At 42.4% G+C, this 15,395-nt stretch overlaps 1 protein-coding gene across 2 annotated transcripts in view; it reads right to left on the reverse strand.

Annotated features, from left to right (window-relative positions):
- Positions 1-460: 460 nt before the first annotated feature.
- Positions 461-15,395, reverse strand: part of TRMT10B (tRNA methyltransferase 10B) — a 46,277-nt gene continuing 31,342 nt past the window's right edge. Inside the window, exons 6-9 of one of the 2 annotated variants that reach the window (XM_056519250.1) lie at positions 10,837-10,915; positions 7,160-7,227; positions 5,610-5,733; positions 461-657 (exon numbers count right to left, since the gene is read on the reverse strand). In XM_056519250.1, coding sequence (XP_056375225.1) covers positions 527-657; positions 5,610-5,733; positions 7,160-7,227; positions 10,837-10,915 — 402 coding nt within the window. In that variant the 3' untranslated portion in view covers positions 461-526. The remainder of the gene's footprint in view (positions 658-5,609; positions 5,734-7,159; positions 7,228-10,836; positions 10,916-15,395) is intronic. The other variant, XM_056519258.1, reaches the window with a different exon arrangement.

Genomic DNA, 15,395 nt, shown 5'->3' on the forward strand with positions numbered 1-15,395 from the left:
TGATGGGTAAGTAGATCTTCGGTGCCGGTCCTCTGTCGGTTTCCCCGTTCTGCCCCGCCTAGTGTGGGTGGGCAGAACGGGGAAACCGATATTTAACCCTCCCCCCGCCCACGATCTGCTATTGGTCGTCGCTTCTTGACGACCATTAGCATGGATAGGAGGGATGGCCACCCTGCCATCTCGCTCCTATTCCTTCAGGGGGATCGTGGGTCTTTGACAACTCCGATCCCCCTTATTTTCCGGGTCACCATAGACCCGAATGACCCGGAATTGCGCAAATCGCAAGTGTGAATTCACTTGCGATTTGCGGCCCCCCTGGGCATTTGCACGGGATGCCTTTGTACGTCATGGGTCCTTAAGTACCTGGGTGCCATGACGTACGCGTACGTCAAGGGTCCTTAAGGGTTTAAGGTAGTCTAGTAGGTAAATGCTGCCAAAAAAAGCAGTTAGACAATATTGTTTGAAATCCATTTCATTTAAATATTTTTAAAATATAAAAAAAAAAAAATAATGATTTGTTGTAAAACTATACACAAAAGGATTTCTTTTCTGGTATAATTTCATCTCGAAGAACAAAGCCTTTTCCTGGTGACACTCCAGCTTTCAGTGCTTCCGGCCAGCTTCGTGTTTCATAATAAGTGTGTAAAATATCGAACACTGTGGAACAGAACAAACAAGGATTTAAATTTTGGAAAACATTGTTTTAAAGGCAGCTATGAAGGTGAAAATAACTCGGGGACATTTATCAAAACTTGTGTAGAGTGGTGCAGTTGCCCATAGCAACAAATCAGAGCTTTCATTTTTTTACTGTCCTTTTCGAAAATGAAAGCAATCTGATTGGTTGGTATAGGCAACTCAGCAACTTTTTCTCTGGATAGGTTTTGATAAATCTCCCCCCCCCAGTCCCTGCTCTTTAACTGAACCAAGCTTAGATCACCTTTTAGTGACCCAAGTTCAGCCCTCAATAGCCTAAGGCCCAATCCACACTGCGGACATTCACCCAATGGAATTATTAGTGGTAGGACCGTGTGGACGTGTGCCGTCTCATAGGCGGCAATGCAGTCCGTCACATTTCTGCCCAAAGAATGAACATGTTCATACTTTGGGTGGAAAACCAAAATTAGACTAAAATTTACACAAGGAATCAACAGAGGTAGGACAGGCTTTTAAATCACAGTGATGCCGTACGTGGAGTGATACTTCTTCTTTCAGATGAGGAGATGTAGCTGTCTCAATGCGTTTCCTCGCTTAAGTCGTCAGGAGACTGATGAAAGCATGATGCCGTGAGCACGCTATAGTCTTAAATGATGGTCCGGATGGTTCAGTGGCTGACTAAGACAGGTGGGGGCTGGTTTAAATACCAGGTGGAACGCACATACCTGTAGCTTATTCGTCGCCTAAGACCCGTATGATATCGTGAATACCGGAAGTGACGTGGCGGTGTAAACAAAGAATGATGCATGCCGAGATGCCGGAAGTGACGTGTTAAGCGTCATTGTCGGTCATCATGTTGCTAAGTAGCGCCTGTCACAACATAAATAGCTGGGAGGGGTCTACTCGTGTAGACGCCGGGCGGGAAGGCGTCTAAAACATATTGATAAATAATTTAATAGATGATAACCAAATGTCTTACATTGAAAATAACGAGGATTCCCAAAGTTGGCAGACATTAGGTTCAAAATATTCCACAAAGAAATAATTTTTACGACAATTTGGTTAAAGTTCTATTATATATAGGATATAGATAAATAAAGTATGCTAAACTTGTTAGGATGTAATATTGCTCAGCGGGTCCTATATGTTGTCCAATAAAATGATAAACATTATAAAGCAATTAGATTTGGAGAGTGTTGTAATTTATACAACAGGTATTACTCTCCTGGATAATCCCTAATAGACCATGGATTAGGGATAAATGTGGTGCTTTTATGCACCAACTGGCTAGGTTTCCAAAAATTATTTTATTTAACATCGAATGCCATAACTAGTATTACTATATTGGGACCGGTCAGGATTTAACTTCAGAGAATCTTAAAACAGCCAATAGATAGGACCTCGTTGAGGCCATATGGGGTATACGAGGAGTGCATACGATATATCCGCCTAAGTTCTCGCTGTAGCAATAACCTGTTGTAGTCACCCCCTCTTGGTGATGGTGTTACCACCTCAATTACCATGAATTTTATGCCACTCACATTGTCCTGATGTTTATCATGCATATGTCTGGCAATTGGAGTGTTGCACATATGCTTGATATCCCCCAAGTGTTCCCCCCACACATCTTCTCAATTCTCGGAACGTCTTTCCCACATAGTCCATGGGACATTGAAACTGGCATAGATATATCAAGCCTTTGGTTTTGCAGTTGGTCAAGTTCTTGAAAAGAACCTTTGCCCTGTAGTGGAACTAGTCCATTGGTTAGAACGCATAATATACGGGCATGTGACGCAGTCATTACATGTAAAATTTCCAAATGTAGTTCTTTTCTACCAGGTACCTTCCCCCTGGGGTCTAGTATAGTGACTGTGTACCAATCGGTCTTTTAGGCTTCTGCCCTTGCGATATGTGACCAATGGACGCTCCTATATCACATCACTGATCTGAGGGTCGGTTTGCAAAATATTCCAGTATTTTGAGATGATGTTGTATACTACAGAGGATTTATCATCATATGTCCCAATAATGCGGAAAGAACAGTCAGTATTTTTGGGTTCTCGGGGTGTGAGTAATTGGTTCCTATTTAGACTTTTAGAGAGTGTGTTAAACAGTACATAGGGTATCCCCTTGCTCTGAACCGATCTCGCAGATTCCTTGTCTGCTTGAGAAATTCAATATCGGACGAACAATTTCGCCGGACCCGCATATACTGGCCCTTGGGGATGCCACGTTTTAGTGAGGTGGGGTGATGGCTAGACCAGAGGAGCAAGGAGTTGGTGGCAGTGAATTTCCTATACAAAGTAGTGGATAATGTGACAGATTCATCTTTGGTTATTTTGACGTCAAGAAAAGATAATTCTTATCAATCGAGTGCAGAGCACACAGATCAATGGAGTTCTATGGAACCACATTGATCTGTATGAGGAATCTAATGATTCTCCTCCTAGAAGTCCCTAAGGGGACTAATAAATTGTTAAAAAAAAAAGTTATATAAAAGTTTAACCTCTTAAGGACGCAGGGCATACCAGATCGTTGTGCCGCGCACTATTAACTCTTCAGATGCGGTGATCAAAGTTGATCGCCGCGCTGAAAATGAAAGTAATCGTTTCCCGGCAGCTGTGTCGCGATGTCCCGATCAGCTAGGACGCGAGTGGAGGTCCCCTTCGTCGCGTCTGATCGGCGTTAGATTGCTCCAAGCCTGAGCTACAGGCTTGAGGAATCGATACCCTATCTCGCTGATCCATGCAAAGCTATGGCTTTGCAGGGATCAGGGTAAAAGATCAGTGTGTGCAGTGTTATAGCCCCCTATGGGAGCTATAACGCTGCAAAAAAAAGTGAAAAAAAAAGTTAGTAAAGGTCATTTAACCCCTTCCCTAATAAAAGTTTGAATCACCCCCCTTTACCAATAAAAAAAAAAATGTGTAAATAAAATTAAACATATCTGGTATCACCGTGTGCATAAATGTCCGAACTATAAAAATATATCATTAATTAAACCGCACGGTCAATGGCGTACATGTAAAAAAATTCCAAAGTCCAACATAGAGTATTTTTGGTCACTTTTTATATCATAAAAAAATGAATAAAAAGCGATCAAAAAGTCTGATCAATGCAAAAATGGTACCAATAAAAACTTCAGAACATGGCGCAAAAAATGAGCCCTCATAATGGCCCGTATGCAGAAAAATAAAAAAGTTATAGGGGTCAGAAGATGACAATTTTAAACGTATACATTTTCCTGCATGTAGTTATGATTTTTTTCAGAAGTACGACAAAATCAAACCTATATAAGTAGGGTATCATTTTAATCGTAGGACCTACAGAATAAAGATAAGGTGTCATTTTTACAAAAAAAATGCACTGCGAAGAAACGGAAGCCCCCCAAAAGTTACAAAATGAAATTTTTTCTTCAATTTTATCGCACAATTAATTTTCTTTTCCGTTTCGCCGTGGATTTTTTGGTAAAATTACTAATGTCACTGCAAAGTAGAATTGGTGGCGCAAAAAATAAGCCATCATATGGAATTTTATGTTCAAAACTCAAAGTGTTACGATTTTTAGAAGGTGATGAGGAAAAAATGAAAATGCAAAAACGGAAAAACGCCTTAAGGGGTTAAAAAAAGGGGTTAAGAGTCCTTAAGGGGTTAAAAAAAAAACACCCATTAACCCTTTTCATATAATTTTTTTTTAACTAAATTCAATATAAAAAATATGTAAGCATACTAAAAATAAACATATGTGGTATCTCCACGTGTGCAAATGTCAGAGCTATAAAAATATAACATTAATTAAACCGCATGGTAAATGGCGTTTACGTAAAAAATTATCAAAAATTGCGTATTTTTGGTCACTTTGTATACCCTAAATTTTTTTATTTTTTATAAAAAGTGATCAAAAAGTCCTATCAAAACAAACATGGTAGCAATATAAACTTCAGCCCAAAAAATGAGCCCCCATACATACCCGTATACGGAAAAATAAAAAAGTTATAGGGGTCAGAAGATGAGAATTTTAAAACATACTAATTGTGGTGCATGTAGTTATAATTTGTTTTATCTCGACCGAGTGCTGGACGATACTGCGCATGCACGGGATTTCCTACTATACCCGGAAGCTGTCTTCAGCGTTTGAAGCAACGATGAAGACAGCTTCCGGGTATAGTAGGAAATCCCGCGCATGCGCAGTATCGTCCAGGACTTGGCCGAGATGAGACGGAGAGTGTAAGACAACGTATGAATATTCCTTAGCCGGGCGGTGCTGCGGGCCGGGCGGCGGTTACGTCACAGTGCCAGTTGAAGGCAGTAACCCCGCCAGTGCCAGTTAGCAGCTAATTTGAATATACTGAAAACCAGCTATAATGGGCAAAACGGCGCAACGGATCCGGGCAAGGTAGGACTCAAAATGTTCAGCGTCTCCTGCACTATCCACAGGTACCCGTGGATAGTGCGGGACAAAACATATGACAGTTTTCCTTTAAATGGGCACAGTCATCAACCTTTTTTTTTGATATGTTGTAGTACTTATGTAATACAACATATTCCTAATATACTTAATTTTTTTATTATGTACTTTTTTTTCCCATTGAAAATCCGGTCACTAGAAGGTCTCCCTCCTAGTGACCGGCTGCAGAGCGGCTGAGTCACAGATGAATTCGGACTGATCCCGGCCGGACATCAGTCCTAATTTAGTCAGCCAGAACTCGCTTCCTCCCTGTCAATCAGACAGACGGGAGCAAGTGCTGTGAACGCCGAGGCGGCGCGCATTGTCTCCCTGGCCTTGCGTGCATTTGCTCCGCCCCCAGCATGTACAGTCTGGTGGCAGTGCGTGCACTGAATCTCAGTGTCGCACTGATGCTACAGGACTGCACATGTCCTGGTGCGTTAAGTACCACCTCACCAGGACATACATTTACGTCCTGCGTCATTAAGGGGTTAAAGACTTTTCTGACTCACCTTGATTGATAGCCAGTATCTGAGAGTGGAAGTTTTTTACATTGTCCTTCTTAACCATGTATTCCTGTATTGGAAGTCGAGCAGTTTGCAGGCCATTGTCTTTAGACTTCTGATACGTTACTTTCTAAAACATTGAAAAGTTATGTTTTGTTATAAGATGGAAAAAATATGTGGTAAAATAAGCACAGGTCAAAACTGTATGTTTATTCTGCTTCTTGTTTATAGATCTGGTCATTCTGGATAGAAAGACACTAAAGTCACCTAAAGTAAAAAGAGAATTCACTCCTTACTTAGTACCAGGTGTAAACTGGATCCTACCTGGTTTCTGCTAAGTAGCTGTGTAGACACTTTAATGAAGGATAATTCCAGAAAGTACAATCTCTTGATCTGTCATTAGTAAATCACAAGGTCATAGGTGAAATCTGTCATCTTGGACAATCGCTGCTTTACAGAATAAAACTGCTCTAAAAATTTGACATGTTCAAGAGGGCATTTTATGGAAACGCTTAGGCTAGTTTCTCCCTGGAAAAATTCGGTCTGGAGATCCCAAGTGCACCCATCACCGACTGAATAATCCAGCGCTACTATTGTGTGTATGTTGCCGTCCACATACATGGCGATGCATTCCAGGCAGATTTCACCGCTAAAATTTCGTAGTGTGCACTGTGGAGCAGAATCATACTGCCAGCAGGAATTTTCAAGTGGAATTTCACACAATAATTCTGTAGTGTGAACCTAGCCTTAGGGTATGTTCACACTGAGGAATTGGAGAGGAATTTCCATGAGTAATTCTGCTCGCTTTTTCTTGTTTCATGGTCTTTCTTTCAGGCGGAATCAGCGTTGTTCTCCCATAGAGATCAATGTTATTTTTTTTTCCAGTCAGAAGCATTTCCACGCGGAATTCGCGCGGAATTTCCGCATGAAAAAAAAAAAAGAAGAGTATTTATGAATAAAAAAAATACATATATTACGCACACTCTCCACCCACTTTTTATTCAGCAGCCATTTTGAGATTCTCATTTCTGATTCTGTGACTGTATTCAGAGTCTGTGAATAATCTCTCTCTGAGAAAAACACAAAATTTTCACCAAAAATGAGTGGAAACACCCCTGAAAATCAGTCTGTGGAAATGGCCGCTGGAACTCCTCCCACTCTTGATACTCCTCCTCTTTTCCTCCTCCGCATGAAACCTGCATTTCCGCGCGAAATTGCTGCTAATTCTGTGCGGAAAAAAAACTGTATTTTGGGGTGGAAATCTTCAGCGTGATTTCGGTCCCAATTCCTCAGTGTGAACATACCCTTAGGATCCATGCACACTGAGGAAATTTTGCTTTGAACGTTCAAGAGGAAATTCTGAGGGGAATCCACATACAGCAGGCTCCCATTCTTGTGTGTATATTATGCAGAATCGGGCACATGTACTTATGTTTTCAGTAGTATAAATTTATCATTAGAAGAAAAGCAAACAGTGAATTCTGGGTTAGTCATTATTTAGGATCCAGATAAAACAACAATACCACAAACTGCTGATATTTCTTTCATGAACACACCTTCTGAACGCTCTCATCTACGAGTCCTCCAAGGACATATACTTTTGCAGGATCAATGTTTTCCAGGACTTGAAAGAAAAAAAACATTAGACTTATTTTCCATTTCTAAGCAATTGTCTCATGCAAGGTGCATTAATACAATGTTAAACAACTTAAAAATAAATCCTTGAAAAGCAAAACCTGCATTAAAATAATTAAAAAAAAAGGAAAAAACCTATACACTAAGCCCAGTTTTCTAAGGTCTCTGGGGGAGATTTATCAATACCTGTGTAGAGGAAGAGTAGTGCAGTTGCCCATAGCAACCAATCAGCTCACTTTCATTTTTCACAGGCATCTTTAAAAATGAAAAAAGCGAGCTGATTGGTTGCTATGGGCAACTGCACTACTCTTGTTAAATCTCCCCCTCCATGCTTCTGTTCTTCTGCTAAAAATAACCCCCCCCCCCCCGTTATATCCTCCATGCCCCATATCATATAATAAATATTAAATGGTATGTAGTCTCCTGCCCCATTCACCTCCTACTTTGAATATATTTTGCTTTTTTCTTGCTTTTTACTTCTGATAAAAAAAAAACATTTTCCATGTAGGTCTTTATTAAAAAAAATTGTCTGACTTTCCCTTCTACAGCTTCCAAAAGGGTCTATAATAAAAAAAAATAAACAAAAAATAAAAAGTGTATACAGTTATTTTTTGGGTTCCAAAGCACTGGCTGCCAATTATTTTGATTGATAACAGTACGCTCTAAAATGAATAAAACGTAGTCACTAGTAGAATGTTTGGTTCATTGAACTCGCCTAAGCCGATTTATGTCACCATCAAAGCTGATCTGGTCATAATTCAGCTTAAAAAATTCCTTCAGAAAAGGAGACATTAGACTTCTGTGATGGACTTTGCTTTGAGTAGGACATGAAAGGAGGCTGTAAAAAGGAAAGTGAATAAAAATAAAATCTTAATATCGACATATTTTTCTGCACAGTATATACAATGCAAGAATAAAAAAAAAAAAAAAATTAATTTAAAAAAAAAAGCCTTTAACCCCTTAAGGACCCGGGGTTTTTCCGTTTTAATTTTTTCCTCCTTACCTTTAAAAAATCATAACTCTTTCAAATTTGCACCTAAAAATCCATATGATGGCTTAATTTTTGCGCCACCAATTCTACTTTGTAATGACATCAGTCATTTTACAAAAAAATCTATGGCGAAACGGAAAAAAAATCATTGTGAGACAAAATTGAAAAAAAAACGCCATTTTGTAACTTTTGGGGGCTTCCGTTTCTACGCCGTACATTTTTCGGTAAAACTGACACCTTATCTTTATTCTATAGGTCCATACGATTAAAATGATACCCTACTTATATAGGTTTGATTTTGTGGTACTACTGGAAAAAATCATAACTACATGCAGGAAAATGTAAACGTTTAAAATTGTCATCTTCTGACCCCTATAACTTTTTAATTTTTCCGTGTATGGGGCGGTATGAGGGCTCATTTTTTTGCGCCATGATCTGAAGTTTTAAGCGGTACCATATTTGAATTGATAGGACTTTTTCATAATATAAAAAGTGACCAAAAATGCACTATTTTGGAATTTGGAATTGTTTTGCGCGTACGCCATTGACCGTGCGGTTAAATTAACAATATATTTTTTATAATTCGGACATTTCCGCACACGCCGATACCACATATGTTTATTTTTATTTACACTGTTTTTTTGTTTTTGTTTTTTTTATGGGAAAGGGGGGGTGATTCAAACTTTTATTAGGGGAGGTGTTAATGATCTTTAGCCACTTTTTTTCACTTATTTTTTGCAGTGTTATAGCTCCCATAGGGACCTATAACTCTGCACACACTGATCTTTTACATTGATCACTGGTTTCTCATAAGAAACCACTGATCGATGATTCTACCGCTTGACTGCTCATGCCTGGATCTCAGGCACTGAGCACAGTGAGGAGGCAGGTAGGGATCCTCCGGCTGTCATGTAAGCTGTTCGGGATGCCGCGATCCCAAACAGCTCCCTGAGCTAACCGGCATGGTTTCACTTTCACTTTAGACACGGTGTTCAACTTTGAATGCAGCGTCTAAAGGGTTAATAGCGCATGGCACCGCGATCAATGGCGCGCGCTATTAGCGGCCGGGCCCGACACGCCGTGGCCCCGCATTATAGATCGGGAGCCTGAATTCAGACTGATGCTGGCCGGGCATCAGTCCTAATTCATTCAGCCTGCGCTCGCTCCCTGCCTGTCAATCAGACAGGCAGGGAGCGAGCGCATTGGCTTCCTGGCCGGCCGGCCACTCCTCCTGCACATGATGCCGCCACTGCTGCTGCCCCTGCACGTTGGTGTGAGGTGAAAAAATCAAACCCGTGGAAACATCGGACCGCTCTGCAGTATGTATGGATCTATTTTAGGGAGAGCGGGGGTTGGGGGAAAGCGGGGATCGGCATTTTAAACACCCGGGGGGGGGGGGGGGAAATCGGGGAACTGACAGAGGGAACGGAACGGGGTAGCGCCGCGCCCATGGCCCTAACTAACTGATTTCTGCACAGGGTGCCTCCAGCTGTTTCAACACCACAACTACAACTCCCAGCAAGGATGGTGGGAGCTACTCTTAAGAGGTTAAAGGGGTTATCCAGGAAAACACATTTTTTTTTAATATATCAACTGGCTCCAGAAAGTTAAACGGATTTGTAAATTACTTCTATTAAAAAATCTTAATCCTTTCAGTACTTATGAGCTGCTGAAGTTGAGTTGTTCTTTTCTGTTTAAGTGTTCTCTGATGACATGTGTCTCGGGAACTGCCCAGTTTAGCAGCAAATCCCCATAGCAAACCTCTTCTACTCTGTGCAGTTCCCGAGACAAGCAGGGATGTCAGCAGAGAGCACTGTTGCCAGACAGAAAAGAACAACTCTACTTCAGCAGCTGATAATTATTGAAAGGATTAAGATTTTTTAATAGAAGTAATTTACAAATCTGTTTAACTTTCTGGAGCCAGTTGATATAAGAAAAAAAGTTTTTTCCTGGAATACCCCTTTAAGGCTTAAATTTTGTTATTTCACTAAGGAGTTAAAATGCTAAAATGCACCAGCTTTATTTGAGACTTAAATTTAAGGAGAATCTGTCAGTTCTTTTGCCTACTATGAGCAGCAGCCATAAGTGAACAGGCATTGAGGCAAGAAAAGTCAGTTTTACCTGTGCTGCAGCTAATGGCCTTTTCATGAGTTATAAAATCCAGTATATGTCCCTGGCACAAAAGTCCGGGAAGGGCAGCAGCATTCCCTTCTGCATGACTGACAAACAGCGCTTGGCCAAGCCCTGTCTCCAGATAATGTGTTTGCACTATATTACTAATAGCAGTGTATGCATAGTGATGCCCTGAAGCCTTTCACCAAGTCCTGTATAGGAGTCATACAGAAGAGGAAAGGGAGGGGAGCAAGGAGACAAGCCATGCTGCAGACACCTGCACCCAGGACAACAACTGGATTTGATAACTTATGAAAAGACCATCTGCTGTGGCATAGGCCACAATATCTATTCACTCTGTAAAATCTACAATAAAGGCTCATTTTAAGAATTTCATTAATCAGGGGGTTAGGGGAAAATATTAAGTAATTACGACTGTCCTGTAAAGTCTTATTGTAAGTAAAGTGGGTCCTAGAAAAAGTCCTTCCTACTTACCACAGTCAGAATCTGGAGTGAGATAAATAATTGTCTCCAATGGAAACAGATCAAGAAAGCTATCTTCTGTGGATTCAACCTAAAAGTAGAAAATCCAATGTATTACTGTGTTACAAAAACTGAATCTAAATTCTCTGTGGTTAATAAAACCAGTACAGTGATCCCTCAACATACAATAGTTTCAACATACAATGCTCTTTTCTGGACCATTGTAACTTGAAACCAGACTCACTATACAATGCTACAGATCTGTGAAACGTGTCAATGACTGGAAGATCTGACCAATCAGAATGGGCATTCACTGTAAAACCCCTGTATTACTGAAGCGTATGCACTGACTGGTGTCTGGTAGCTCCTCCCTACAGTACAGGGAGGTATTACATGTTCTGTACTCTTTACCTGTGCTAGGGTTAGCTGCTCCTTCGGACACCAAGTAAGGGCGGCTCCATTTGACTTTTTTAGGACATTGTGTGTACTGTACAGGACCCTGAAGAAGTTCCTGTCCTCTACATAGACCAGGCATAGGCAACCTTCGTCACTGCAGATGTTTTGGACTACATCTCCCATGATGCTCTTACAGCCAAGATGCTGACAAAGCATCATGGGAGTTGTAGTCCTGTGCCTGACATAGACAGTGATTTACAGCTCCCAGCAGCTCTTTCTTACTTTTATATGTAAGGACTTACTTTATCTATATTAGTTATCTACTTATTTTTCTATAATCCTCACTTTTTCATAATTTTGGATCACATTTTAGGGCTTTAGAAAAAATTACCAGGTTTCCATAGAGTTTTGGTCTCAACATACAATGGTTTCAACCAGGGCCGGCCTTAGGTGTTCAGGCGCCCTGTGCGAGCTAACCTTGTGGCGCCCCCCCCCCCCCCCTATTACCCCATAAACATACACAAAGAGGAAAAAAATCTTTGTTAGGCTGGGTTCACACTACGGTTTGTCATTACGGTTCCCGTATACGGCTGGGAGGAGAAGTGGGCGGGGCTTAATCGAGGCACCCGCACTCAGCCGTATTCGGGAACCGTAGTTAATGTATGTCTATGAGCCGACCGGAGTGAACCGCAGCCCCCGGTCGGCTGCTTTTTCGGCCGTATGCGGTTTCCCGGCCGAAAAGCAGCCGACCGGAGGCTGCGGTTCACTCTGGTCGGCTCATAGACCTACATTAACTACGGTTCCCGAATTGGGCTGAGTGCGGGCGCCGCGATTAAGCCCCGCCCACCCCTCCTCCCAGCCGTATACGGGAACCGTAATGACAAACCGTAGTGTGAACCCAGCCTAACAAATGTTTTTTTTATATATTTAATCATTCCCCTACCCCCTTAATCAGTCCCATGTCCCCCTTAATCAGATGCAGTATAGTTCCCCCACATTAGGTGCAGTATCGTTCCCCCACATTAGGTGCAGTATAGTTCCCCCCATTAGGTGCAGTATAGTTCCCCCCATTAGGTGCAGTATAGTTCCCCCCCCCACATTAGGTGCAGTATAGTTCCCCCCCCACATTAGGTGCAGTATAGTTCCCCCCACATTAGGTGCAGTATAGTTCCCCCCACATTAGGTGCAGTATAGTTCCCCCCACATTAGGTGCAGTATAGTTCCCCCCACATTAGGTGCAGTATAGTTCCCCCCACATTAGGTGCAGTATAGTTCCCCCCACATTAGGTGCAGTATAGTTCCCCACATTAGGTGCAGTATAGTTCCCCACATTAGGTGCAGTATAGTTCCCCCACATTAGGTGCAGTATAGTTCCCCACATTAGGTGCAGTATAGCTCCCCCACAATAGGTGCAGTATAGCTCCCCCACATTAGGTGCAGAATAGTTCCCCACATTAGGTGCAGTATAGTACCCCACATTAGGTGCAGTATAGTTCCCCACATTAGGTGCAGTATAGTTCCCCACATTAGGTGCAGTATAGCTCCCCCACATTAGGTGCAGTATAGTTCCCCACATTAGGTGCAGTATAGTTCCCCACATTAGGTGCAGTATAGTTCCCCACATTAGGTGCTGTATAGCTCCCCACATTAGGTGCAGTATAGTTCCCCACATTAGGTGCAGTATAGCTCCCCACATTAGGTGCAGTATAGTTCCTCACATTAGGTGCAGTATAGCCCCACATTAGGAAGAAGCAGTTCCCCACATTAGGTAGTAGCAGGTTCCCCAAATTCAGTAGCATTGTCGTCGTCCCCCCCCCTCACCGACTCACACACACACACACACACACAGACAGGCAACCACACATGCACACACAGACAGACAGACACCCACACATGCACACACAGGTGCAGTATAGTTCCCCACATTAGGTGCAGTATAGTTCCCCACATTAGGTTGGCAGTATAGCTCTTCCACATTAGGTGCAGTATAGTTCCCCACATTAGGTGCAGTATAGCTCCCCCACATTAGGTGCAGTATAGCTCCCCTACATTAGGTGCAGTATAGTTCCCCACATTAGGTGCAGTATAGCTTCCCCACATTAGGTGCAGTATAGCTCCCCCACATTAGGTGCAGTATAGTTCCCCACATTAGGTGCAGTATAGTTCCCCACATTAGATGCAGTATAGTTCCCCACATTAGGTGCCGTATAGCTCCCCCACATTAGGTGCAGTATAGCCCCACATTAGGAAGAAGCAGGTTCCCCACATTAGGTAGTAGCAGGTTCCCCAAATTCGGTAGCATTGTCGTCGTCGTCCCCCTGTCCCCTCACCGACACACACACACACAGAGACAGGCAACCACACATGCACACACGCACACACACACACACACACAGACACACTTACCTGCCCTGCGCTTCTCTTCTCTCCAGCCTTGGCCTGACGAGTGACGTCACTGACGTCCTCCTGTGCGGGTCTGCGGAGGTACGTCACATGCGCGACGTCCCTCTTCAGACTCCGGCCGCCAGCCAACCAGAGACGCGGAGGAGGGCGGGGTAAGTGAAACCTCCCTGTGTAATGAAGAAAACTGTGCCCTGAAGCGGAATGTGACCCTCCGCATAGGGACACAGTTGAGGGAGCGGCCTGCAAAGCAGAAAATTGTGTCCCTGTGCGGAGGGTCACATTCCGCTACAGGGCACAGTTTTCTTCATTACACCGGCATACTTGGTGCGAGCTGTGTCGGCCGCCCGGCGGCCCTGTTGCTATGGCGCCCTGTGCGGCCGCACAGCTCGCACACCCCTAAGGCCGGCCCTGGTTTCAACATACAATGGTCATCCCTGAACCAATTAATATTGTAACTTGTGGGACCACTGTATTCTTTTGGAAGACAAAAAGGGTTAATATTCCAGGCAAAATGAGTCTCAGGCTAGGCTAACACAAAGGAGGAGATTTAAAAAGTGTCTTACGGCTTGTTCACATGCGCGTACTTCCTTTTTAAATTCGCAGCGTGTTTCCCACCAGCTCTCCGCGTGAAATTTTCGGCAGCAGAATATTCACCACAGACCCCATTAAACTCAATAGGGTCTGCAGCGGATTTTCAACAGCGTAAATCTGCTGCTGAAAATCTGCAGACAGCCAGCCCAGGGAGAGCCCGCCCCCTTTCAAACTTGCAGCGGTAAAAGGTAATACACTCGCGTGAAAGCACCCTTACAGTAAGATTCTCTGCTGCCAACAAGTGCTCAGCTTTTATTTTACCAGAACCATTTAAAAAAACAAAGCTGAGCTGAGCTGTGATTGGTTGCTATAGGGAACAAATAATATTACCATAAAGATAATGCAATAAATCTCCTCCATAGTAACTTGGTCAGTATTTTTTAAGCAAGACCAGGAATGGGTTAAATACACAGAATAAGCTGAAAATCTTTCCATTATTATTTTTTCACTGTCAGTTCCACTCTGGGTTTGACTAAAAATGTTGACTAACATGGTGTCTGGTTTATACGGATTTACCTTCTATTTGAAGGCAGACAACAATTAGTCTAATTAACTGTATGTGCATCTGCAGTAAACTTTAGGATAGCTTTCTGATGGTATTCGGATGTATACCCACGGCATACAAAATGTGATCAATGCCTTCCCCTATTAGGTATACAGGCTCAGCACTGTTTTTTTTTTAAGTTATTCAAACTTTTAGTGTCAATTTTTCAACATTTGGAGCCAATGACATTTTTTTTCTGATTTAGACATTTAGGTCCTCCCCCCCAGTGTAATATAGAGAGGGATTATCTGTTTTATATTATTGGATTAAGTATTATCAAGTATACAAGCTGTATGGGACATAGAGATAGTGTGTGATGTCTAAACACACTGCTGATTGACAGATTTACAAGCACAAGTCTGTATTCGGAAAGAGTAATGAAATAGTGTGCGGATGGAGAAGCAGGCCTCTCTAGAAGCCCAGGCAGCATTTCAACAGCTTTTAACATGAAAGTACTAAATCAAATCACAGAAGACAATATATATTTGAGATATACATCTTCTCATACATACTATGCTATCAATAAAGTGAACCTGTTCGCTCCATGATGAGCTAAAAGTTCTCCCCAGTACTTCATAGCTGTTGTGCCCAGAGTTTTAATGCTGCGTGTGGAGATCCACTATAGAGGTAGCCGGAG

The sequence above is a fragment of the Hyla sarda genome, chromosome 1, assembly GCF_029499605.1.
Source record: "Hyla sarda isolate aHylSar1 chromosome 1, aHylSar1.hap1, whole genome shotgun sequence".
Classification (NCBI taxonomy): Eukaryota; Metazoa; Chordata; class Amphibia; order Anura; family Hylidae; genus Hyla; species Hyla sarda.